The sequence below is a fragment of the Ranitomeya imitator genome, chromosome 2, assembly GCF_032444005.1.
Source record: "Ranitomeya imitator isolate aRanImi1 chromosome 2, aRanImi1.pri, whole genome shotgun sequence".
Taxonomy (NCBI): Eukaryota; Metazoa; Chordata; class Amphibia; order Anura; family Dendrobatidae; genus Ranitomeya; species Ranitomeya imitator.
This window is the reverse complement of record NC_091283.1, coordinates 460,225,089-460,250,968: the sequence shown is the minus strand read 5'-3', so window position 1 is coordinate 460,250,968 and position 25,880 is coordinate 460,225,089. Positions and strand designations below refer to the sequence as shown.

General features: G+C 43.0%; 1 protein-coding gene across 2 annotated transcripts in view; it reads right to left on the bottom strand.

Annotated features, from left to right (window-relative positions):
* Nucleotides 1-5,241: 5,241 nt before the first annotated feature.
* TAF4 (TATA-box binding protein associated factor 4) overlaps nt 5,242-25,880 on the bottom strand; it is an 86,298-nt gene continuing 65,659 nt past the window's right edge. Inside the window, exons 7-16 of one of the 2 annotated variants that reach the window (XM_069751203.1) lie at nt 23,608-23,697; nt 23,262-23,495; nt 20,628-20,775; nt 20,390-20,504; nt 20,116-20,285; nt 14,885-15,015; nt 13,242-13,367; nt 11,879-11,935; nt 11,668-11,787; nt 5,242-7,097 (exon numbers count right to left, since the gene is read on the bottom strand). In XM_069751203.1, the coding sequence (XP_069607304.1) occupies nt 6,930-7,097; nt 11,668-11,787; nt 11,879-11,935; nt 13,242-13,367; nt 14,885-15,015; nt 20,116-20,285; nt 20,390-20,504; nt 20,628-20,775; nt 23,262-23,495; nt 23,608-23,697 (1,359 nt within the window). In that variant the 3' untranslated portion in view covers nt 5,242-6,929. The remainder of the gene's footprint in view (nt 7,098-11,667; nt 11,788-11,878; nt 11,936-13,241; nt 13,368-14,884; nt 15,016-20,115; nt 20,286-20,389; nt 20,505-20,627; nt 20,776-23,261; nt 23,496-23,607; nt 23,698-25,880) is intronic. The other variant, XM_069751204.1, reaches the window with a different exon arrangement.

Here is a 25,880-nt window from a genome sequence, read left to right as displayed (position 1 = left end):
CCCGATCACCGTGGCGCTCAGCGCGAGACCGCGGTGATCGGTGCGCCGTACTAGTACTGCTGCTGGCACAAATGCAGTGCCGGCAGCGCAGTACTAGTACGGCGCATGTCGCGAAGGGGTTAAAGCATTGGAGATCATTTTAGCTAAAGCCGATCATTGTCTGCACTTCTTTATAAGTTTTACCCTCTCCAATCAAGTTTTTAATCAAAGTACGCTGTTCTTCTGAACAATTTCTCGAACGACCCATATTTCTCAGGCTTTCAAGGAGAAATGCATGTACAACATGTCCTGGCTTCACCATTAAATAAGGGCTACCTGATTCACATGTTTCTTCACAGAATGATTGACCACCTCACTAATTGAACTCCACACTGATACTATTTTGAATACCTCCCTTTCAATTAATTATTCTAATACACAGACTTCAAAACATGCAGATCATGAATTCCGAGTCTGTTGGTTTTCTTAGAATCTACTGCACCAGCTGGTAATCAACCCCCACATCAAAACGGGGGTTCTGCCATCGGACGTACTATTCCGTCCGATGGTAGAAAGGAGTTAAAAGGGACTGTCAGCACAGAATGACCAAGTATGGGTGCGCCGCCCATCTCCATCCATCTCCGCCCGTCTCTGACAATATGAAGCCAGAGCTGTCTATCAAAGAAAAGGGGGAGAGGCGTTTGATCGGGATCCAAGAAGTATGGTTTCTCCTTGCAGAGTGACATGTTAAGCATGCTGAGATGAGGTGACTTAAAGCTGAAATGCTCCTCTGGGAAATATGCAAATTCTTCAGAGAGGAAGAGGACTAGAACTCTAGTGCCACCTATTGGAAGTAGCAATCCTAACAGTCAATGTCGACCCTTTAACGAGCCTTGTCACATGACTTGGGATAAAAGCAAAACCAGAATCTTAATTTGCAGACACTGTGTTTCTGGGTACTGCTCCTCATCAGCGCAAAGTGTGAGATCCGGTTTGCTTGGGTGAGAGTCTCCTCATCTCGACATGCTTAACATGTCACTCTACCCAAGGAGAAACGATACTTCTTGGATCCCGGTCAGACGCCTCTCACACAGCCAAATCGGATCCCACACTTTTCACTGACGAGGGGCAGTACCCCGAAACACAGTGTCTGCAAATTGAGATTTGGGTTTGGCTTTTATCCGAAGTCATGTGACAAGGCTCGCTAAAGGGTCGACATTGACTTTTAGGATTGCTACTTCCAATAGGTGGCACTAGAGTTCCAGTGTGAGACATGTAACTTACACAAAACAGGAGAGCTGAATTTTGTCTCCTTACAAACACATTTGCTGCAGCTCTCAAAGTTCTGCTGTATTGCACCCATGTCTGCCTCACATAGCTCTACAGTGAGATAAGTCCTTACATGCCTCACACTTGCAGCACCCCCATATATTTAAAATAAGCACTGGAGGCAGATTCTCATCCAGATCAGTGTCCGGCCCTGAACAGATAATTTACATATTAAGAAAAACATGGATATCTCTGGAATAAGACATTGGATTGCAGATATCAAGATGTCATTTTATTCAGCTTCCTTTGATCTAAAAGCTAATAGAGATGGCTTTGGAAGGTTCATCCTACTGACAGGTTCCCCTCTACATAACAGGCCAATATAGCACAGGACCATGCACTGAAGCAAAGGTGAACTAGATCAGCGCAAAGAAGCAGCAAAACTCCCCATCAGCACTGCTGCAAGTAAAAAAGCATTTCAGCTACTAGAAAGACTGGATTTTTTTAGACTATAAGGGTAAGTTCACACAGGGCGTTTTTTTTTTCTGCAGCAAAACATGATCATCTTGGCAGGAAAGCTGCAGCAAAAACACAGGTTTAGGTGTGTTTTTGCCGCGGTTTTGGTACTTTTTTTCATGCGCTTTTTTTGTACATGCCAATAAAGTTGATTGCACACAAAGAAAAAAAACAACTTCCTGTAGATAGAATGAATAGATTGATAAAATAGATAGAATGAATAGACAGATTGATAGAATGAATAGACAGAATAGATACAAAACCTGCAGTATCCTCTTCCCAGGCATTTTCCTACGATGTAGGGGTTACCTCTGGTTAGGCTGTGAGGGAACGCAGGCTCGGTGACATCACCGCTAGTTACTGAGCCTGCGTCCACATCGTCTCATTCATTCTGCAGTTGCGTACAGCCGGGAGCGGTCGCATTAGCAGCGCTCACGGTTGTCAGCTTTATCTCCCGCAGATACTGCGTGGGACACTCGGTATATCGGACTACGACGGATCAGGAAGTATACTGCTGGCTTATTATTTTATTTTTATTTCAGAAGAACGATGGCTTCGCTTTGGAATGGCAGAACAATAAAAAGATTGTTAAAACTGTGTGGTGATTTATTTCATTAAAACTTTTTTCTGCATGTGTGTATTTAGTTAACCCTTTATCTGATATAGGATTAGTAATGGATAGGAGTCTTATTGATGCCCCTCCATTACTAAGCTGGCTTAATGTCACCCTACAATAGGAAGGTGCCATTAACCCCTCATTACTCTGCTTGCCACCACTACAAGGCTAGTGGGAAGAGTCGGGCAAAGTGCCAGAATTGGCGCATCTAACAGATGTGCCTTTTTTGAGCAGCTGCGGGCTGCTACTTTTAGGCTGGGGGGGGGGGGGGGGGCTGTATCAATGGCCCCTTACCAGTCTGAAAATACCAGCCCCCAGCTGTAAACTTTAGCAAGGCTGGTTGTCAAAAATGGGGGGACCCCACGTCATTTTTTAAAAATTTAAATTAAACAAAAAAAGCGTGAAGACCCCTTTATTCTTAATAACTAGCCTTGCTGAAGCTGACAGCTGTGGGTTGCTGACCCCAGCTGTGAGTTTTGTCAGGCTGGTTATCAAAATTAGACGGGAACCCACGGCGTGCTTTTTAAAAAAAAAAATGTTTATTAATTCATAGCGCAGGAGCGGCAGATGAAAACTCCCCTCCGCCGCTCCTGCTCTCACTGTAATTAGCGGCTGTAGGTGTCAGATGATGGGAGCAGTTGTCCCATCAGCTTACACCAGTGATCAGAGGTGAAGTTTACACCTCCGATCACAGCTCTCTGACCGGCAGGGAGGATTTCCCCACCGATCAGAAGCAGTGTTTGCGGCGCTGTCATGCATAAGACTGGGGATCGGGGTCCACTCTGCTGGATGACAGGCTACATGGACGCATCATGCAGCCTGTCTTCTAGATGTAGCAGAGCCAAGTCTGACGTCACATCCGGCTGTCCTTGACTTTTCTGCAGCAAATATGCTGTAAGAAAAGTCAACCTTGCGTATTTGCAGCAGTGTTTCACCATCCATTCAAGTCAATGGGTGGAAAATGCTGAAAAAACGCTGGAAAATGCTGAAACAAGTGACACGCTCTATATCGAAAAAACGCTGCAAAGCACAAAATTTCATAGGCTTTGATGGTACTGTAAAAAGCAGCTGGAAATTAGCATAAAAAAGTAGCAAAAATGCCCTGTGTGAACTTACTCTAAGATGCACTTTTTAAAAAGAAAAAAAATCTTCTATCTGTCTTTTAGTCCGGAAGCAGCTAACTGTGATGGAGGAAAATGCTGTCACAGGGTCCTTCCTAAACGCGGAGAGGACAGTTCTATCTCCTCCTGCCTAGTACTGATCTGTGTGACCGCTGCACAACAGGAGAGAAAAGCTAGTGGCACCGGCCCAGCGGCCAAGAAACAGAAGGATCTTTCAGGTCATGTGGTTAATCAAATGCCTGGAAGGAACTTCAAAGTCTGGTAATGTATGCATATATGAAGCAAAGCTATGTGTACATGTATATATGCAGAGCTGTGTGTGTGCTTATGCGCCAGAATTGTGTGTGTATGCAGCAGTGTTTATATGTGTGCACTGCAGAAAGTGCACATAATGTGCGTACTGTAAAGCTATATGTGTATAATACACCAGCTACAGAGAAACATCTCTATTTTACCCATATACATTAAAATTAATGGTATTGATGTCTCTACTTTTTTACACCTCCGGGACATTTTTAACTAGAGGGAAACATGTTTGTCCTATTTTCTGCTATCTTAACCTGGGGTGCGTCTTATAGTAAGGTGCATCCTATAGTCCGAAAAATGCGGTATATCAGGTTATTGCCTAGAATACAATTCCTTGAGTAAGGTGTGTCCTATAGCCTGAAAATGCGGTATATTAGGGGACTGCCTAGAATACAATTCCTTTAGTAAGGTGTGTCTTATTGTCTGAAAAATACTGTATATTAGGGGAATGCCTAGAATACAATTTCTTGAGTAAGGTGCGTCCTATAGCCTGAAAAATGCGGTATATTAGGGGACTGCCTAGAATACACTTCTTTGAGTAAGGTGTGTCCTATAGTCTGAAAATGCGGTATATTAGGGGACTGCCTAGAATACACTTCTTTGAGTAAGGTGTGTCCTATAGTCTGAAAATGCGGTATATTAGGGGACTGCCTAGAATACAATTCCTTGAGTAAGGTGCGTATTATAGTCTGAAAAATGCGGTATATTAGGGGAATGCCTAGAATACAATTCCTTTTGTAAGGTGCGTCCTATAGCCTGAAAAATGCGGTATATTAGGGGACTGCCTAGAATACAATTCCTTAATATTTTGGGCCACAAGATCAATAATATAATCAACATGGGTAGGACTGAAGTCACATGTCTGTAACAAACTGTTCCTGTTCAGACCACAATACCCAATCTGAACTGAAATCCTCATATAAGTCTATGAGGCTCTTCAATCAGGCCCGGAGACCCACGGTCGGAATGGGTAACTGGGTATTGTGACCTGAGCGTGGACCATTTAATACAGATGTGCAAGTGCAGCCTTAGGGTATGTGCACAAGTCGGTTTTTAGAGCCAGGCTCAGCCACAGATTCCACCCAGAAAAGTCTTCCTCAAGAAAACGCAAGAGATCGATTTCCTAAAGCGGCTTCGCCAGTGGTTTTGTTCTCGTTCTTGCCCCTCTTACTTTATACTTTCAAGTCCCAAGAAGGTGCACATCACTTTTACTTTTTCAAGGTTTACAAAAGAGATGAAACCTGTGCACAGCAATATGGTTATGATATTGCTGTGCATTATGTCCATTTTATGGGCCTCTTTCCAAACGACGCTGTGTACACATACCCTTATGGTTACTCAATTCATTTTTATTTGTTTTCCAAACATTCCCCTGGACGTCTGCAGCTTGATTTGTACGAAGTGATGTAATAACTGATGCACATGAGACGTGGGTACAGATAAATTCGTTTTTAATAAAGGAGTTAATTTTCTTTCAATCCTATATAAAACAATAGCAATTAAAAACTTCATTTTTTTGAAAGTAATATATTTACATATGAACAAGTAACTGTGCAAAATGTACAAGAAAACAAAATGGAAAGACAAGATCGGCAGGCGGGGGGAGAGAGAGACGACGTGATGTAACAGCGGTCAGGTACAAATACTGATCAGAGTTCTGTGAACAAGGCAGAGAGTTCTGTAATAAGGGGACACACACAAAGCCAGACTATTTACACTCAGAAAAGTATTACCAATCGACAGTTTAATACAGTAACCTCTGAAAATAGAAAGAACCAATTAGTATATATTTTTTTTTTGCAATAAAAAAATAGGTACAAAGACGGGGCTATTGCAATGGCGACAGAAAGCTTGTCTCCAAAGCTTGCATACTGTTATTAATAAAATAATTATGGATTCTACATATTCATTTGTGGTAAAATGGGAGAATTTGTGTTATATTACCCTCCCCCCCATCAAGTGCCAAATATTATCTACAGTAACTACTCAAAAAAAAATACAGCAAGCCATGTATAGACTTCACCACGTGTGTCACAGAACTTAAAAAAAAAAGAAGTTTAATTTAACCCTTACTGTGCAGGTAAAACACAGATTTCTCTGGTAGACGCAGGGTGAAGCGCTCAACATAAAAGAAATAATAATAATAAAAAAAAATAATATTAATAATAAACAGTGCAAGTAAAATATATATATTTTATATATTTATGTCATAAAATGTTACCTTCCTTTGTCATATAATCTTTGCAACTGCCCACAGGGTACATTTATTTTTTTACAAACAAAAAAAAAGCATTGCATTGTTTTATTATTATTTTTTTTCCAAAGTTTAAATTCTTTTTTTTTCCTACAGATAAAAACACTTTTTTAAAAAGTTTTATTGTGGAAAATTAGTTTTTAAAATTGACGGTTTTATTTTTTCAACAACAAAAAAAAAAGGGGGGAGAGGGTGATGAAATACACACAAATTAAAATAATAACATAAAAAACTGTAGATTGTTAAAATTTCAGAGGCGAAGAGGATTCTGGTCGTCTGTGCATCCCACGGCAGTAGAGGTGTCCGAGAAGATAAAACCAATAAATATGAAAAAGGAAGCAATGGCGGAGTAAGGGGAGGTGAAGAGGTAAGAGTGTCTTCCATCCGCAAAAAAAGAAAAAGAACAATGCAGAATTTCTCAATACCTCATCTGCAAAGATGGGGTAAATGAAGAGTAAAAGGTGAAATTCCAATTCATTGTTGAAATGGTTTAAAAAAAAATTTTTTAATAAGTTGAATCCGTTTATTAAAAAGAAACATGTTTTCCATATATGGCTTGTTTTGCAGGTGGCAGCTTTCCTCGTCGTGGGGGTTGTCCGTCCATCTGATGCAGTTCTCGGTGCAATTTGCGAAATCGGAGGTTTCAGTTAAAAAAGAATAATTAAAAATTATGGAAGGATTTTGTGGGTTTAATGATTACCGTATCATAAAACACTTTTGGGGTAGGAGGCAAAGAAAAAAATTAGCAAAATCTAAAATAGTCCCAGCAAAAAAAGGTGGAGGGTGTCGTCTTTGCAAAAAAACAAAACAAAAATACCTTGATCTTTTCCATTTTTGTTTAGTTTTTTTTTTTTTCTGTATTTTTTTTTCACTTAAGGAATGCTTTATATAGCAATAGTGAATGGCTTGTCTCTCGCTCGTTTTCCAAACAAAGTATGAGGTCCCTGAGATTGACTCGTGTTATCCTTTGTCTTGTAAACTGTCTGCTGCCACCTGCCCCCGAGCTGCTGGTGGGCGTTGTACTTGTGCTCGATGCCTGCGGAGACAGGAGAACACACTTGGTTAGTGTGGTTACAACATGGCAGACCCCTATCTGTTAGAAGACAAACTTCACAGCTTATGGGGGATTCCCAGCTTAAAGGGTCTCTGTCAGCACAGAATGACTGCTCAAACTAAGTCCTGCCTCTCGGTGCTTCCTGGCGGGACCAATTATTTCTATACACCTTCCCACCTGCTTGTTTTCCCTCTATCTCCGCCCCCTCTTCTTTGATTGACAGCTCTCTCTTCATAGAGTCAGAGAAGGGTGGAGATAGATGGAAACCGAGCAGGTGTGAAGGTGTATATAAAGGACTGGTGGCCAGATTCTAACGCACCGGGTATTCTAGAATATGTATGTTAAGTATTTACGTGGCGCTTAGCACAGCCACGTAGTATATAACACAGCCACGTAGTATATAACACAGCCACGTAGAATATAACACAGCCACGTAGAATATAACACAGAGAGCAACATAGTATATAGCCCAGCCACGTAGTATATTACATAGCCCACGTAGTATATAGCAGTGTGGGCACCATATCCCTGTAAAAAAAAAAAAATTTAAAATAAAAAATAGTTATACACTCACCCTCCGGGCATCCACCGAAGCAGTCCCGATGCGCGCGATGCTGCCGCCAGCTTCCATTCCAGGTGATGCATTGCGAAATTACCCAGATGACTTAATGGTGTCGCGAGACCGCTAAGTCATCTGGGTATTTTCGCAATGCATCACTGGGACAGAAGCTGGCGGCAGCATCGCGCGCATTGGGTGGAAGGTGAGAATAGCACAATTTTTTTATTTTTTTAAAACTATTTTTAGCATTATATCTTTTTACTATTGATGCTGCATAGGCAACATCAATAGTAAAAAGTTGATCCGGGATGGGGCGACACACTGGCACTGACTTGAGGAGAGTAGGGAGGGGCCAATTCGCGGCCGGCTGCGACCAATCAGCGACGCGGGATTTTTGTTACAGACAGACAAAGACGGAAGTACCCCTTAGACGATTATATAGATTGGCCCCGCTGTGAAGCACAGAGCGCCTGTTCTTTACTTGTGCTAGTATATTACTAGTACATGCCAAAACGCTGTAATCAGTGGAGGTCCGACTTAATTTTGAGAAGGAAGAAGGTGATTTAATTCTATACCCTTCACCAGTTTTTGCTGCACAGTGGTACCCATCACCGGCCTAGAGAACCACTGTACAAGAAAAGCCTAGACGGTGACCCAATACTAAATCAGGATTCCAAAACAATCACTGTAGTGGTGGGGCCCCAAGAGGATAAATAGTTCAAATTCAGAGAAGTCCTGGCACTCACAGTAGGTGTAACCGTACTTCTTTATTATATCACAGTTGGAACAGTGTGATGTAATAAAGATATAAGCTTCCGCGAGTGGCAGAACTTCCGGCGCTGGACACCGGAGAGAGCAGTGTTAGATGAGTATATTAGTACACGCATGCACATGTACGTAGATTTAATTAATAAAAATATAGATGGGAGAGCTTCTTTAAGGCAAAGTTCCTATTATTGGGTATATGCTGCCACCATTCAGCTTCATATAGGAACATCAGGTGGAGCACAGCTCATGGGTACGCAGGGCAACATCTGTCCTAAAGAGCAGATCCCAAGCTCATCTTAACTGCTTGAAGGGAACCTGTCACCCCCCTCAGGCATTTGTGACTAAAAGAGCCACATTGTGCAGCACTAATGCTGCATTCTGACAAGGTGGCTCTTTTAGTTGGGGTCCCTGCACACGCTGAAATAAACGCTTACAAAATACCATGAAATCTTTCCTTGTCAGAATGCAGCATTTGTGCTGCACAAGGTGGCTCTTTTAGTTACAAACGCCTGAGGGGGGTGACAGGTTCCCTTTAATACGTGTATGGAGGAAATTACTCACAGTTGCAATGTCTTAACGGGGACCTATCACTTGCTCAAACAAATTGAGTTAGTACCCTGTAAAGATCCCTGAGCACCCCCTGATTCTGCCATTAAATTACAGTTTCAACCCCATCACGACATATGAAGTACATTTATGTCATATGATGCGTCCCCAACTTTGATGAAAGCTCCGTTGCTGAGCCCGCATCTTTTCCTGTGCATGACAGCTAATTTAATCAGCCGTCATGTGGCTTTACCAGCTGCAGGTGGAGCAGATCCGTGATTTAACAGACTAAATCCAGCTTTCAATCTCTGACAGCACGATTTAAAACCAAAAACAGCTGAAAGAGAGTTGCAAATCCTGACCCTGGTGCCCCAGTCACGTGACCGAGGTCGCCAATGGATTATCATGACAGCCGGGGTCTGCAGCAGACCCCCATGACGGTAATTACAGACGGAGATCGAGATTTCTCGATACATAGACGTGCTGAATTTAAAAGGCAGAATTACATTGTGGGGGTTTTTTTTGTCGCTGCAACATTGCAATAAGAAGTGATCAAAACATCGTTTCTACCCCAAAGTTGTATAGTTTAAAGTGTCAGCTCAGGGGAAAAAAAATAAGCCCTCAGCCAGCCCCAAAAAAAGTCAAAGCGCTCCCGAACAGAAACAAATGCAAAAACTTTTTTTCATACAAAATTTCTGAATTATTTTTTCACCACTTAAGTAAATAAACTATACAGGCTAGGTATCAGGGTACTCGTACTGACCTGAGGAATCATATTGCCATGTCAGTCTTATCATATAGTGAACATGGTAAATTAAAAAAAAAAAAAATAACTAAAAATTGTTGCGTTGCACATTTCTCTACACTTGAAATTTTGTTCCTGTTTTCCAGTATACTGTATGGTAAAATTAACGGTGTGATTCAAAAGTACAACTTGTCCAGCAAAAAAACAAGCCCTCATAAGGCAATATTGCTGGGGAAAAAAAATTATGGCTCTGGGAAGAACGGGAGGAACAACTAAGCCGAAAAAACGGAAACTGGCCATGTCGTGAAGGGATTAAGCTGCGTCACTCCATTGCAGAGTTATTCACATTTTTTGCTTCTGGAACACAATATGTGAAATCTCTGCTTGCAGTCCAGCTGGGTGCTCCTCCAGTCTTCTCTGGGGGCGTGCGCTTTTACCCCTCTTTTACAAATACTGCCAATCACATCTCAGGAGATGTTACAGCAGTCTCAGATGCTGCTGCGCAGTGATTGGCAGCATTTGGAAGGTAGTGGGGAAAGCGCACCACACAGAAAAGACTCTGAAGAAACTCCCAGCAGAGATTTCACATAGTGCGTTCCAGAGTAAACAAACGTGAATATCTCTGCAATAGAAAAAAGCAGCACAAAATAGAAAAAAGTGGCAGAATCTAGGGAATTCGGGGATTTTTTACAAGGTATTTAACCCAATTTTTTGAGCAAGCAACAGGTCTTTTTAACTATTAACTGGAGTCTATATATTTTATATCTGTACTGAAATAAACCTGTGTCTTATCTCAAGACATGTTCTATTACTGTTTTCTTACAGGTATAAATTGACAGTGCATCTGGGGAGACACCATTGTTACCTACACACCAAGACTCTGCTCTTTATCCACATGTAAACTTCAGATCTCAACTAACAAGTCAGGCAACCGGGGTTCAATCATCTTGGCTCTTAAATTGGATTTCACGATCATAATATTGATGACTTCTCCTTAGAATAAGCAATCAATATCCTTTTTTGGGGGTGGGGGTCTGACTATTAAAACCCCCACAGCCAGGAGCTATTTATATAGTTCCATCTGCCTCCACACTGTATAACTAGCATCCACCGTGCTTTGTATTTCTGCATTGCTCCATGTGAATGGCACAGAACTTAAAGGGAATCTCTCAGCAGGTTTTTGCCATGTAAGCTGGTGACAGCATGAGGTAGGGGTTAAAACACAGATTTAACCCTGCTGTTCTGTTCGGTCTGGGGAGACCTATTTTGAACTTTGGTATTTTTTGGGGTGTTCAAGATGCGGTTCTGAAACTTGTGGTTGATTGACTTAAATGAGGATGGGTCGGTCGGCCACGGGTTTCAGAGCCGCATCTTGAATATTTTAAAGAATATTGAAGTTCAAAGTCGGTCATTTTTGACCAACAGAACAGCAGGGTTAAGGGATGCCTCTCTTATCAAGCTTAGAGGCTTTGCTTGCTTACAATGATTATTTTAGCACCAGGAGCTTATCATTGCTGTGACTAGCTGGTCATGTGCCTCCTGACACGCCCCCTTCCTGTGATAGGCAGCTCACTGTCTATGGACTTTGTGCGCAGAGCCTGGTGTGGGCGGGTGCAGCTTTCTCAGCTGTGCTTCATTGCTAAATCTAAAAAGTCTGATTGTATGAGAATGGCTGCACACAGTAAACTAAGTGATACATCATTGGATTCAAATTCTCTTTGCCTACATCAGGCTGCTCTCAAAGGAGGTAGAAAAAACCCACTGTCAGATTCCCTTTAAAATAGCCAACTCTGCTGGTTGAAAATTTTACTTCTCAGTCATGATGCCACTAAAACCCCACAAACAGGTGTTTAAGTACTTTTCCATGTCTTGATCACTGACTCCTTGAACTCTAAATTCTAATTCCAGTAAAGGACTTTGTGGTCCCTACTTACTTCTGACCCTGACCCAGGACCCGGTGATTCCACTTTCCTCTTTTTTCGAGGACCAATAGCTGCTAACGCCGTTAAATTTGCATCCCTCTGCCTCATTTGCGCCAGTTCCTGCTGCTGCATCTATAAAGGAAGGAAGATACAGAGAATTATTAAAAAAATGAACTTCTGTAATCACAAAAACAAACAAAAAAATTAATGATACTTGTCCTACCTCCTTGGCTTTCTGTTTAAGTCGTAACTGTTCAGGATCTTCCTGCCGTGATCGTGACTATGCAAGCAAAAAAAAAAAGTAAAAGTGAGATTTCACTGAATATGGAAATATGCAAAACTGGCAATTATCATTTCTACTCATTCCGAGTCCACTGAATCAATCATTTCTTGGTATATGGCAGTGAGAACCAGGGGTGGGCAATTCATTTTCTAGAGGGGCCATGTGAGACACTATGAATGTTGTGAAGAGCTGAACCAATAAGGCTAAACTTAATTCAGATCAAAATTAACATATTAAAAGTAATGAAACATTGATATTAATCAATTTATTTTCTCATTTATATAATTTTATCACTTCATATTGAGCAGAACTAAAGTGTGTTGTCTATCTGCTACAGCAATACGTTACGTTAGGGCCTGTGTCTAAGTATTAGTTCCACGCATCTATGCAGGTCAGGTGCCCACTGAAATGTTGTTTTGTTTTTTTTTAAATCAGATAGATTTTTATTGAGCATAATAAATGATATCCACTTATATAACAAATTACATTGGTGTTTTTGATTAACAAGAAAATATACCCCTCCCTCAGATAACCAACCCCAACCATACCAAACTCTCAGAGAAGATCTTCCCTATTACAGACATATTTTATCATTAACATTGTTTACCACAACCCCTCAATTATTCCCATCTTTTGAAAAAACCCCATCCTATTCCTCTTGGTATAAATGCTTTTTTCGAGCTGGACAATATGATTCGCTTGTGCAACAAACTCACGCCTGGTTGGAGGTTCCTCCCTAATCCAGTATCTCGCAATCACTTTCCTTGCAATGAAGAGTAATCTAGCTATTGCCATTTTTGCAGTTTCGTCGGCCAAGATTTCCTCCACATACCCAAGTACACAAACCACTGGATCCCTGGGAATCGCACACCCATAAAGCACCCCAATTTGGTTCAACACTACCACCCAATACGAAAAGAGTCTGGGACAGAGCCACAACATGTGTAGTATACCCGCCCGAGACTGAGAGCACCTAGGGCACCCAGAATCAGATCTCAATCCAGCTCTAAACAACATGTCGGGTGTCCTATAGGCCCTATTTACCACATACAGTTGCGACAGTCTCCCAGGTTCACTCATCGACAATTTGGGTACGTATTCTAGAATAGACTCCCATTTGTCATCGTCTCACTGAAATGTTGTTTAGTTGCATTTCATTTCCAGCCCTTTGGATGTCCAGGTCCATAGGCCAGACAGGAACATCTAAAATGCCTTATGGGGCCTGCGGGCCGCAATGTTCCCAGGTCAGATTTCGACTTTCCCACCACCAAAAGCAACTTTGGTACCATCTGCGAACACAAACCTTAGCTGCTCGCATGAGAATCTCCCGCTCCTGCTCATCCTTCCTCTGCTTCTCTATTTGGTCGAGCTGCTCGAAGAACTTGAGTTGTGTCCGAACGTCACTTGACTGCTCGTATCGGTCGTCATCCTGCAGACAGAATGCGAGACTGAAAAAAAAGTCTACTATACCGAGCTAGTAAGCCATGGGCTACAGTAACACATGGGCCTTTTCATTAACCATGGCTTATACGTGCCTCTGCATTACAGGAGCTACAGCATCTACAGACAACACACTTTTGACCCCAATTTCGGCCCTTCTTGGCCTGGTCACACTTTATTATCCAGCTGTAATTGGATGCCGTTGGTTATTAGAAAGTCATCCAGCTTTTTATACAGTACTGATGTAGTGTCTGCCATTGCTTTCTCTTACAGTAGGGCATTGCACAGTGTGACTGCTCTAACTGTAGAGAACCCCTCCCTATTTCAATGTCAGAAGCACCTTTGCGCTACACATAATGAATGCCCCATTGTCCTTAGTAAGGAAGGAATAAATCATGCGCCAGTCCTTTCTATTGACTATATATATATATATATATATATATATATATATATATATATATATATATTAAATATATATCAACATTAAACATCAATTGTTACCATCCACCTCTCGTGTCTCCGCTTTTCCCCATAGTTTGTAAGCTTGCGAGCAGGGCCCTCACTCCTCCTGGTATCTGTTTTGAACTGTATTTCTGTTATGCTGTAATGTCTATTGTCTGTACAAGTCCCCTCTATAATTTGTAAAGCGCTGCGGAATATGTTGGCGCTATATAAATAAAAATTATTATTATTATATTATTACCTGTCATGTGTTTGCCTGTGCGGCCAACTTATACAGATCGTTCTGTAATTTATACTGTCACATTCAGTTTTTATCATTCTACAAAGTTTTGTATCATCAGCAATGTCTGACACTACTCTCAGTCCCATCCACATGGTCATTAATAAAAGAATTGGGCCTAACATGGGTGGAACTTGTGGTCCCCACTTCCCCCAGTACAGATCCTTGTGGCCCCCACTGCAGATCCCTGAGGTCCCCCCACTGCTCCCAGTACAGATCCTTGCGGTCCCCACTGCTCACAGTACAGATCTTTGCGATTCACACTGCTCCTAGTATAGATTCTTTGGGTTCCCATTGCTCCCAGTATAGGTCCTTGGGGTTCCCACTGCTCCCAGTACAGATCCCTGTGGCCCCCACTGCTCCCAGTACAGATCCTTTTAGTAACTCCCCCATTGCTCCCAGTACAGATCATTGTGGTCTCTACTGCTCCCAGGACAGATCCTTGTGGTCCCTACTGCTCCCAGGACAGATCCTTGTGGTCCCTACTGCTCCCAGTACAGATCCTTGTGATCCCTACTGATCCCAGGACAGATCCTTGTGATCCCTACTGATCCCAGGACAGATCCTTGTGGTCTCTACTGCTCCCAGTACAGATCCTTGTGATCCCTACTGATCCCAGGACAGATCCTTGTGATCCCTACTGATCTCAGGACAGATCCTTGTGATCCCTACTGCTCCCAGTACAGATCCTTGTGATCCCTACTGCTTCCAGGACAGATCCTACTGCTCCCATATTTCAGAACTATTTTTATTAAACAACTCACCTTATGAGAAATGTTCTTTTGCTGAGCCGTTTCTGAGATTTTCTCTACAATGTTCTGAAGCCGCTGCTGTGTAGCATGAGAGACATAACCGACCACGTCGGGGTGAATTTCTGTAATGCCATGTTTTTTACCTAGAGAAAAAGAAAAAAAGTGTTAAAATTAAGCAATGTTTCTTAAAAGGGTTTTCCCCTTCGCATTAAATTCCCTAAATATATTTCCTTTAAACAAAATATGGCCCCATTTATGGGATTAGTTGGGCGAATTCATTAGGTATATTACAGACAGGAGGCTGTCCAGATCCTGGATGAGTGAATGCAGTATGCGTTTTGCTTCACCTTCCTGAGCAGCGCTCTGCTGCAATCCGCCCATGTTCTGGTTCCCATAGAGGTCTGTGAAGTCTATTGACCTCAACAGTTGTACGTACAAGCAAACTGCTCCCACAGACCCCCTCACAAAGCTCTTAGGAGTCTTTAAAGGGAACCTGACAGCTGATACCTGTTGCCCGATCCACAAGGAGCATGTATCAGGTACTGGCTGCATGATATCAGCCATGGATGTCCAACTCTGAAATGCTGTGGTGTTACAGAAAAAATATACTTTAAGAGCCACCAGGGACCAAGCCACACCGGAGATTATTGTGACAGGGGCATCCCCCAGCGGCTTCTCCCACCTGCTGCCAGTGACTGGCAGGTCTCCCCGTACACGGACATGCAGGGACAGACCCGTCACTCAAACGATGCAGCGTTTCAGAGTCAAACATACTGCAGTCTGTAGATAGGACAGCATGTGTCCGCTGTCAGATTACCCTTTACCCCCAAGGGTGGTTTGCACGTTAATGACCGGGCCAATTTTTACAATTCTGACCACTGTCCCTTTATGAGGTTATAACTCTGGAACGCTTCCATGGATCCTGGTGATTCTGACAATTTTCTCATGACATATTGTACTTCACGTCAGTGTTAAAAATTTCTTTGATATTACCTGCGTTTATTTGTGAAAAAAACGGAAATTAGGCGAAAATTTAGCAATTTTACAACTTTGAATTTTCATACCCTTAAATCACACAAAATACTTAATAAGTAACGTTTCCCACATGTCTACTTTACATCAGCACAATTCTGGAACCAACATTTTTTTTGTTACGAAGTTATAAGGGTTAAAAGATGACCAGCGATTTCTCATTTTTACAACACCAGTTTTTTTATTTTTGGGACTGCATCACATTTGAAGTCACTTTGAGGGGTCTATATTATTATTATTATTATTTACTATTATAGCGCCATTTATTCCATGGCGCCTTACATGTGAGGAGGGGTATATATAATAAAAACAGGTATAATAATCTTAATCAATACAAGTCACAACTGGTACAGGAGGATAGAGGACCCTGCCCGCGAGGGCTCACAATCTACAAGGGATGGGTGAGAATACAGTAGGTGAGGGTAGAGCTGGTCATTCAGCGGTTTGGTCGATCGGTGGTTACTGCAGGCTGTAGGTTTGTCGGAAGAGGTGGGTCTTCAGGTTCTTTTTGAAGGTTTCGATGGTAGGCGAGAGTCTGATATGTTGTGGTAGAGGGCTCCAGAGTAGGGGTGATACGCGAGAGAAATCTTATATGCGATTGTGGGAAGAGGAGATAAGAGGGGAGTAGAGAAGGAGATCTTGTGAGGATCGGAGGTTGCGTGCAGGAAAGTACTAGGAGACGAGGTCACAGATGTATGGAGGAGACAGGTTGTGGATGGCTTTGTATGTCATGGTTAGGGTTTTGTACTGGAGTCTCTGGGCAATGGGAAGCCAGTGAAGGGATTGACAGAGGGGAGAGGCCGGGGAATAGCGAGGGGACAGGTGGATTAGTCGAGCAGCAGAGTTTAGAATAGATTGGAGGGGTGCGAGAGTGTTCGAGGGGAGGCCACAGAGCAGGAGGTTACAGTAGTCGAGGCGGGAGATGATGAGGTCATGGACTAGGGTTTTTGCAGATTCTTGGTTTAGGAATGTACGGATCCGTGAAATATTTTTGAGTTGAAGGCGGCAGGAAGTGGAAGCTTGGATATGCGGTTTGAAGGAGAGATCAGTGTCAAGGATTACCCCGAGACAGCAAGCTTGTGGGACTGAGGAGAGTGGGAAGCCGTTTACTGTAATGGATAGGTTCGTTGGGGAGGTCACGTGAGATGGGAGAAAGACAATGAATTCTGTTTTGTTCATGTTAAGTTTTAGAAATCTAGCAGAGAAGAAGGATGAAATAGTGGACAGACATTGTGGGATTCTGGTTAGTAGGGAGGTGATATCTGGTCCAGAGATGTAGATCTGTGTGTGGCCGGCATAGAGATGATACTGAAAACCGTGAGATTCTATGAGCTGTCCCAGGCCAAAAGTGTAAATGGAGAAGAGCAGGGGTCCTAGGACTGAACCTTGTGGGACTCCGACAGATAGGGGGCGAGGTGAGGAGGGGTGTGTGAGTGGGAGACGCTGAATGTCCGGTCTGTTAGGTATGATGAGATCCAGGATAGGGCCAAGTCTGTGATGCCAAGGGATGAGAGGGTCTGTAGTAATAGAGAATGGTCCACTGTGTCAAAGGCAGAGGATAGGTCCAGGAGGAGGAGGACAGAGTATATCTATATGATATAAAATTCCCAAAAGTGACACCATTCTGTCACCCCTCAAGTTACTCAAAACCACATTCAAGAAGTTTAATAACCCTTCAGGTGCTTCACAGGAATTTTTGGAATGTTTTAGAAAAAAAAAATGAACATTTAACTTTTTTTCACAAAAAATTTACGTCAGATCCAATTTGTTTTATTTTACCAAGGGTAAGAGGAGCAATTGAACCCCAAAAGTTGTACAATTTGTCCTGAGTACGCCTATACCCCATATGTGGGGGTAAACCACTGTTTGGGCGCACGACAGAACTTGGAAGAAAAGGAGCGCCATTTGACTTTTTGAGTGCAAAATATGCTGTCGCGTTTGGAGACCCCCTGATGTACTTAAACAGTGGAAACCCCCCAATTCTAACTCCAACCCTAACCCGAACACACCCTTAACCCTAACCACACCCCTAACCCGAACCCTAAACACACTCCTAACCCTAATCCCAACTCTAACTTTTTCCCTAACCCTAACGGGAAAATGGAAGTAAATACATTTTTTTATTTTATTATTTTTCCCTAACTAAGGGGGGTGATGAAGGGGGTTTTGATTTACTATTTATAGCAGGTTTTATGTTTAGCAGCTGTCAAACACTAAAAGACGCTTTTTATTGCAAAAAATAGTTTTTGCATCACCACATTTTGAGAGCTATAATTTTTCCATATTTTGGCTCACAGAGTCATGTGAGGTCTTGTTTTTTGCAGGACAAGTTGACGTTTTTATTGGTACCATTTTTGGGCACATGACATTTTTTGATCACTTTTTATTACTATTTTTGGGAGTCAGAATGAACAAAAACCAGCAATTCATGAATTTCTTTTGGGGGAGGCGTTTATACCGTTTAGCATTTTGGTAAAATCGATAAAGCCGACATGGGTCAGTGTGATTACAGCGACACCTCATTTATATCATTTTTTATGTTTTGACGCTTTTATACAATAAAAACTATTTTATAGAAAAAATTATTATTTTTGCATAGCTTTATTCTGAGGGTTATAACTTTTTTATTTTTTTGCTGATGACGCTGTATGGCGGCTCGTTATTTGTGGGACAAGATGACGTTTTCAGCGGTACAATGTTTATTTACATCAGTCTTTTTGATTGCATGTTTATTCCACATTTTGTTCGGCGGTATGATAATAAAGCATTGTTTTTGTTTGTTTTTTTTACCGTGCTCACTAAAGGGGTTAATTAGTGGGAAAGTTTTATAAGTCGGGTCGTTAAGGACGCGGCGATACTAAATATGGGTACTTTTATTGTTTTTTTATTTACATAAAGAAATAAAGAAATGTGTTAAAGATATATGTTACATAAAGAAATGTGTTTATTGAAAATATATTTTTTTTATTTATTTATTTTTATTTAGGAATTGAAAAAAAAATTTTTTTTTTACACGGTATGCATTTTTTTAAAAACTTTTTTACATTGTCCCAGGGTGGGACATCACTGTATAAAGTCAGATAACTGACTGATCTGACAGGCCATCTTGGATCCGGGGGTCTGCAGGCAGGGAGAACCTCAGAACAACGTGATCACATCACGTTGTTCTAAGGGTCTCAGGGAAGCATGCAGGGAGCCCTCTCCCTGCGCGATGCTTCTTTATGCCATCGGAACGCTGCGTTCTTGTTTGATTGCAGTATTCCAGGGGTTAAAGTGCCGGGAGCGGTCCGTGATGAAGTACTGATCACATATGACGTATTATCCCGTCCATGGGTATTAAATCCCAGGTCACATGGACGGGATAGTACGTCCGATGGCAGAAAGGGGTTAAGGGGAACTTGTCACCAGGTCTTTGCTTCCCCATTTGAGAGCAGCATAATGTACAGACCACGATTCCAGCAATTTATCACTTACTGGGTTGCTTGCTTCAGTTTTGATAAAATCATTGTTTATCTGCTACAGATGTTACTCTCTCTGAATGCTGAGCTCTGTATAACCCCACCCACACCTGAATGTATGGCAGTTTTCTGTGTACACTGTGCATAGGCAGAAAGCTGCCAATCAGTGTTGGGGGCGGGGTTACACAGAACGCAAATATGGAGACAACATGGCAGCAAATATATTTGTCCTCTAGTGATAATCTCATGCTGATAAAACAGTGATTTTATCAAAGTTACAGCAAGAAACCCAGTAAGTGACACTGCTGGAATCAGGGTCTACTTCTACATTTTGCTGCTCCCAGATTAGGTGGCAAAAACGTGACAGCAGATTCCCTTTAAATGAATGTACAGGACTCGAAAAACAGATCTGCTTTTTTTTTTTTTTTTCTAAAGACAGCGCCCCCTTCTATCCACTGGTTGTATGTGGTTCTACAGCTCAGCTGTATTTACTTTAAAAAACTGAGCTGCATTACCGGGCCCAATCTGAACACAGATAATGTGATGGTTAGAAAACAGCCATATTTTTGTTCTTCTAAATAACCAAATCCCCAAATTGGACGGCTATTTGGTGGGACCCCCTTGCGTGTTACAGCGTCCTAACATGGGCTCTACTCGATAACAGATTCCTTTACAATCAGAATAATCATATATCAAAGCATTGTGTACAAAACAAGTCAATGGCTCTGGAAAAAAAGCAAAATTGTGACTTACCGATCTCTAGTATTCTTCGCTGTAGTAATGACGGTAAAAGGAACGTCTCGTCCTTACAGGACCGCGTTAGCGTGCCCACCAGCTCAGAATTTGTGGCCAATATCCGCGCGCTTTCCTCAGATAGGTTCACGCCGGCCATGGACGCTACATCATTAATATCATCGTCATCTCTGGGGACAGAATATTAAAAGATGGTTAGTAAAAGGTGCAACTATCTGCAAGAATTAGGAAAGGGATCAAACACCGCCATGCCGCCATTTTAGGCTCAGCTCACCTAAATGATCCTCCCCCCGGCTCTTTTAATTTATTCTTCTGTATCGCAGCCGCCTGCGCCAACAACGTGGGAAAGGTTTTGTTTCCGGTTATGATGGTTGGTTTCACTACTGGGACTGTGGAAAAGATGCACAAGAGCATTACAAAACCTACCGTGTCTGCAAATATCTAGTGTAAGTCAGTGTAAAACCGCCAAAACAGAAAGCTGCGACTTGTAGTGCGCCTGGGTGAAGACTCACCTGTCTGCAGCGGGTTTAGCTGTATTTGTTGCTGAGTAGTGACCATTAACCGGCTTTGAGGTTGTCTAAGTGCTACCATGGGCGTCGGGGTCAATGTGACCTGTGGCTGCCGTACCACCGCTCCCGCTTTATGTGCCTGCTGGATTACCTGCAGGGAGAAAAAGAAGAACGTCATAGGCCACAAATCCCTATCTGAGCTCACAAACATGCCATCTTAATTTTATTTGTTTTACTCCCTCATATGGCGCCATTATTTCCCCAGGGCTTTACACGCATTATCACTCTCCCCATCGGGGCTCACAATCCACATTCCCTATCACTATGTCTTTGGAGTGTGGGGAGAACCCGGAGGAAACACGGGGAGAACATACAAACTCCTATTCAATACTTCAGGAATAAAACCAGCCCTCAACTGTTTGAGATGGTCTATCAAGGCACGTATTCCACATTTTTGGACAGGTAAAAGCAAATTTTGGTGCATGCACATTTTACATAAAAAGATTTGGTTTTTGTTTTTACGCTGCTCTCGTCCTCTTTTTGGGCCAACTGAGACCTGACACAATTACTTGAAGTCTCGCCAGACATTGGAATAATATCTCTAAGAGTTCCGAGCTGGCGAAGACATCTGTGTGTGGTGCATGGACATCCCTAAAATTTGCCACATTTATTTAGAGCTGGGTGCGTCCAAATAATAATAATATTATTAGGAAATACCTCCAATTAGAAACGTTGTATAGTTCTTCTGATTCGCTCTGTCGCTTAACCCATGTAGGTATCCATGGACAACCACTAATAAAGTGACAATTAGTTGTTAATAGTCGTAACCATGGATACCAAAGCTACTGCAATGCCCTGCACATGGGGTAAGTGCCATAGCGAATCAGAAGAACTATACTATATTTCTATCTGGAGGTATTTGCTAATATTATTATACCTACAACATGTTGGGATAGGATCTTGGAGATGGGAATACACCTTTAATTCATCACGTTCACAATAGTGGCCAAGCCTGAGAAAAAAAGGAAAAAAAAAACACTTTTCCTTGTTCCCACAGTAGTATAACACCACAATCGTTAACAGGGGTTGACCCACTAACCAAATTTACCCACAGGATGATAAGCACACTATTGTCTCGGGTCTCACCGCTGGGACCCCAAGAACAGGGCTTCTTAACTCCTGTGGATAGAGTCAATGACAGTAAGACTGTCTCCATCAGTCCCATAGAGGAAGCTGGAGCAGTGGTCATGGATGGACACTACTGCCATAGTAAGGAGTTTGGTAACCCCCCCCCCATCTCTGGGGGCCCAGATAGAGGAAGGTCAAGCAGTGGCCATGGATTGACACTACTGCCATAGTAAGGAGTTTGGTAACCCCCACCCCCCCATCTCTGGGGGCCCAGATAGAGGAAGGTGAAGCAGTGGCCATGGATTGACACTACTGCTATAGTAGGGAGTTTGGTACCCCCAGTCTCTGGGGCCCAGATAGAGGAAGGTGGAGCAGTGGCCATGGATGGACACTACTGCTATAGTAAGGAGTTTGGTACCCCCCCGTCTCTGGGGCCCAGATAGAGGAAGGTGGAGCAGTGGCCTTGGATGGACACTACTGCTATAGTAAGGAGTTTGGTACCCCCCTGTCTCTGGGGCCCAGATAGAGGAAGGTGGAGCAGTGGCCATGGATGGACACTACTGCTATAGTAGGGAGTTTGGTACCCCCAGTCTCTGGGGCCCAGATAGAGGAAGGTGGAGCAGTGGCCATGGATGGACACTACTGCTATAGTAAGGAGTTTGGTACCCCCCTGTCTCTGGGGCCCAGATAGAGGAAGGTGGAGCAGTGGCCATGGATGGACACTACTGCTATAGTAAGGAGTTTGGTACCCCCCTGTCTCTGGGGCCCAGATAGAGGAAGGTGGAGCAGTGGCCATGGATGGACACTACTGCTATAGTAAGGAGTTTGGTACCCCCCGTCTCTGGGGCCCAGATAGAGGAAGGTGGAGCAGTGGCCTTGGATGGACACTACTGCTATAGTAAGGAGTTTGGTACCCCCCTGTCTCTGGGGCCCAGATAGAGGAAGGTGGAGCAGTGGCCATGGATGGACACTACTGCTATAGTAAGGAGTTTGGTACCCCCCCGTCTCTGGGGCCCAGATAGAGGAAGGTGGAGCAGTGGCCTTGGATGGACACTACTGCTATAGTAAGGAGTTTGGTACCCCCCTGTCTCTGGGGCCCAGATAGAGGAAGGTGGAGCAGTGGCCATGGATGGACACTACTGCTATAGTAAGGAGTTTGGTACCCCCCTGTCTCTGGGGGCCCAGCAATTGAACCCAGAGTGATTATATATTTATCCTTGTTTTGTGGATGGGTGATAAATGTATTTAGTGACATTAGTCCCTCTAAGTTTTTTGTCTACCCTGGTCATTGGGGTTACCTAATGCAGCGACTCTCCAACCAGGACCATGGACATCTTTCTATTACAAAATGGAATGCTGTGCTTCACAGCCAAGCTGGTACCCGGATGGACGAAAGTCTAATGATTATTCCATAACCGCCATTATGACTTGCACTTCCTGAACGTTAGACTGGTTCATAACCAAACAGAAAATCAGATTATACATGTGATGTCCCTATGGCTTACGTACCAGTGGGGTTGGCTGTCCAGGTTTGGCCTGTGCAGTATGTGCAAGGCTGATGACTGGCTGCTGTAATGTATTTGTGACGGTGGCAGTGGTCTTGCCGGCTGTGCGTTGCACAGAGCTGTTTAACATGACTGCGGTGAGGGTGGTCGTGGCCTGCGTGGGGGGCTGCTGCTGCTGACTCTGTTGAATGAAGGCTGCAGAGTCGGGCGTCAGCTGGCGCAAGGCAGGGAGGCTCCTCTGTAGGAAATTAAAAAACAAAAATGTTAATATTCAGAGACCGCATGACCCAGCCACATAGACCCCGTAATCACTCAGAGTGCAGCCAGGAAGACAGAGGGCCCCGGCTCACCTTCAGAAAAGGCACAAGGTAAGGTTGAGGTGAAGAATTTAGCTCTCTGTATAATCTACTGGTGAAATCCTCCGCTTCGATCTTCCCGTCCTGCGAGGAGAGCAGAGTTGTCTTAGCAGATCAGTTACATAAGGCGGCAAGGGTTGTGTAATACACCACAGGTACACAAATACAGCTAATTACTAACACTGCACGCTGGGTGGTCAGAAAGACCCTGGAAGTTTCAGCTCTGGATGAAAACAAGATCTCCAGACAATAACAACCACCATGCTATTTTAAAGATCCTCAGATATGATCTATTTCTTTCACAAAAATAAGATCATAACAAGAAATTAATTAAAAGTGCTCACAATGCTTTTTGTTTTTTTGAAAGCACAGCCATTTTAAATTTTGGATATATCATACTTAAATGTGCTGATGATCAATGGCAGTCAGAGTACTGATACCCAGCAGCAGAGCAGAGGTTAAATTATCGGTAGGCTTTAAGCTTTTTCATATATTATACAAGCATGCAAAGTCCAGTATAGGAGCGTACAAAAAGAGGGGAAAAACCCCATGATGGCATGGTCACCATCAGTAAGCTCTCCCCCGTTGCAAATACAGGGGCCTCTTCATCACTGCTTCTGGGATTTTTTTCCTTTGAGAATCCTTACAGTGCACGCGATGTGAGGATTCACAAGTCTGCAGTCACAAACAGTGACTGCAGTCATGTAGCCTAAAGGTACCGTTACACTATACGATTTACCAACGATCATGACCAGCGATATGACCTGGCCGTGATCGTTGGTAAGTCGTAGTGTGGTCGCTGGAGAGCTGTCACACAGACAGCTCTCCAGCGACCAACGATGCCGAAGTCCCCGGGTAACCAAGGTAAACATCGGGTTACTAAGCGCAGGGCCGCGCTTAGTAACCCGATGTTTACCCTGGTTACCAGCGTAAAAAAAAAACCAAACACTACATACTTACATTCCGGTGTCTGTCCCTTGCCATCTGCTTCCCGCACTGACTGACTGCCGGCCGTAAAGTGAATGCACAGCACAGCTGACGGACACCGGAATGTAAGTATGTACTGTTTTTTTTTTTTTACATTTACGATGGTAACTAGGATAAACATCGGGTTACTAAGCGCGGCCCTGCGCTTAGTAACCCGATGTTTACCCTGGTTACAAGCGAACGCATCGCTGGATCGGTGTCACACACACCGATCTAGCGATGACAGCGGGAGATCCAGCGACGAAAGAAAGTTCCAAACGATCTGCTACGACGTACGATTCTCAGCAGGATCCCTGATCGCTGCTGCGTGTCAGACACAGCGATATCGTATGGATATCGCTGGAACGTCACGAATCGTACCGTCGTAGCGACAAAAGTGCCACTGTGTGACGGTAACCTTAGGCCAGACAACCCCTTTATGTCACACAATCAGTCTTCTATAACTGATAAATAAAATTTATAGAGAGAGAGAGAGAGAGAGAGAGAGAGAGAGAGAGAGAAAGAGAGAGATGTTGTTTTTTTTGCCTTAGGAGTACAAAAATCTGTCATAATAAGAATATTATGTGTGTGTGTGCGTGTGTATGTGCGTGCGTGCGTATATATATATATATATATACATATATACACACACAGATAGATAGATAGATAGATATTGTATATATAATAGAAAAAAACAGCACAGTTAAGAGGTAGGGTGCAGACGCCTCACAGGCACATACCAGTCCTAGTATATACTTATCCAAAAAAGTTGAGTCAGCACACCAAATCCAAAATTATAAAGTGCTTTTTAATAGCCCATGTGGAGAAATTGAGACCCTGAGAAAGGTCTGTACCCAGGACCAAAACGTCACCACATGGGCTATTAAAAAGCACTTTATAATTTTGGATTTGGTGTGCTGACTCAACTTTTTGATATATATATTATACACACATATATACACACACACAATAATAATATTCTTATTATGACAGATTTTGTACTCCTAAGGCAAAAATGTTCTGACATTGCAGCCGTCATGTAATTTGCATGCTTTCAGCCACATTCCAACTAGACATGTCTGGCCTTACTCAATATAGTCACGTCCGACTATCCACCACCCTCGGCTCCTTAAGACGGAACCTGAAAACCCATCTCTTCAAGAAATCATACAGCCAACAATAACCATTCTGCCGCCTCACCACCGCCAGAGCCGCCGCCTCACCCCGACCTTCTGTCTCTTCCCCACTATCCCATAGAATGTAAGTCCGCAAGGACAGGGTCCTCTCCCCTCTGTACCAGT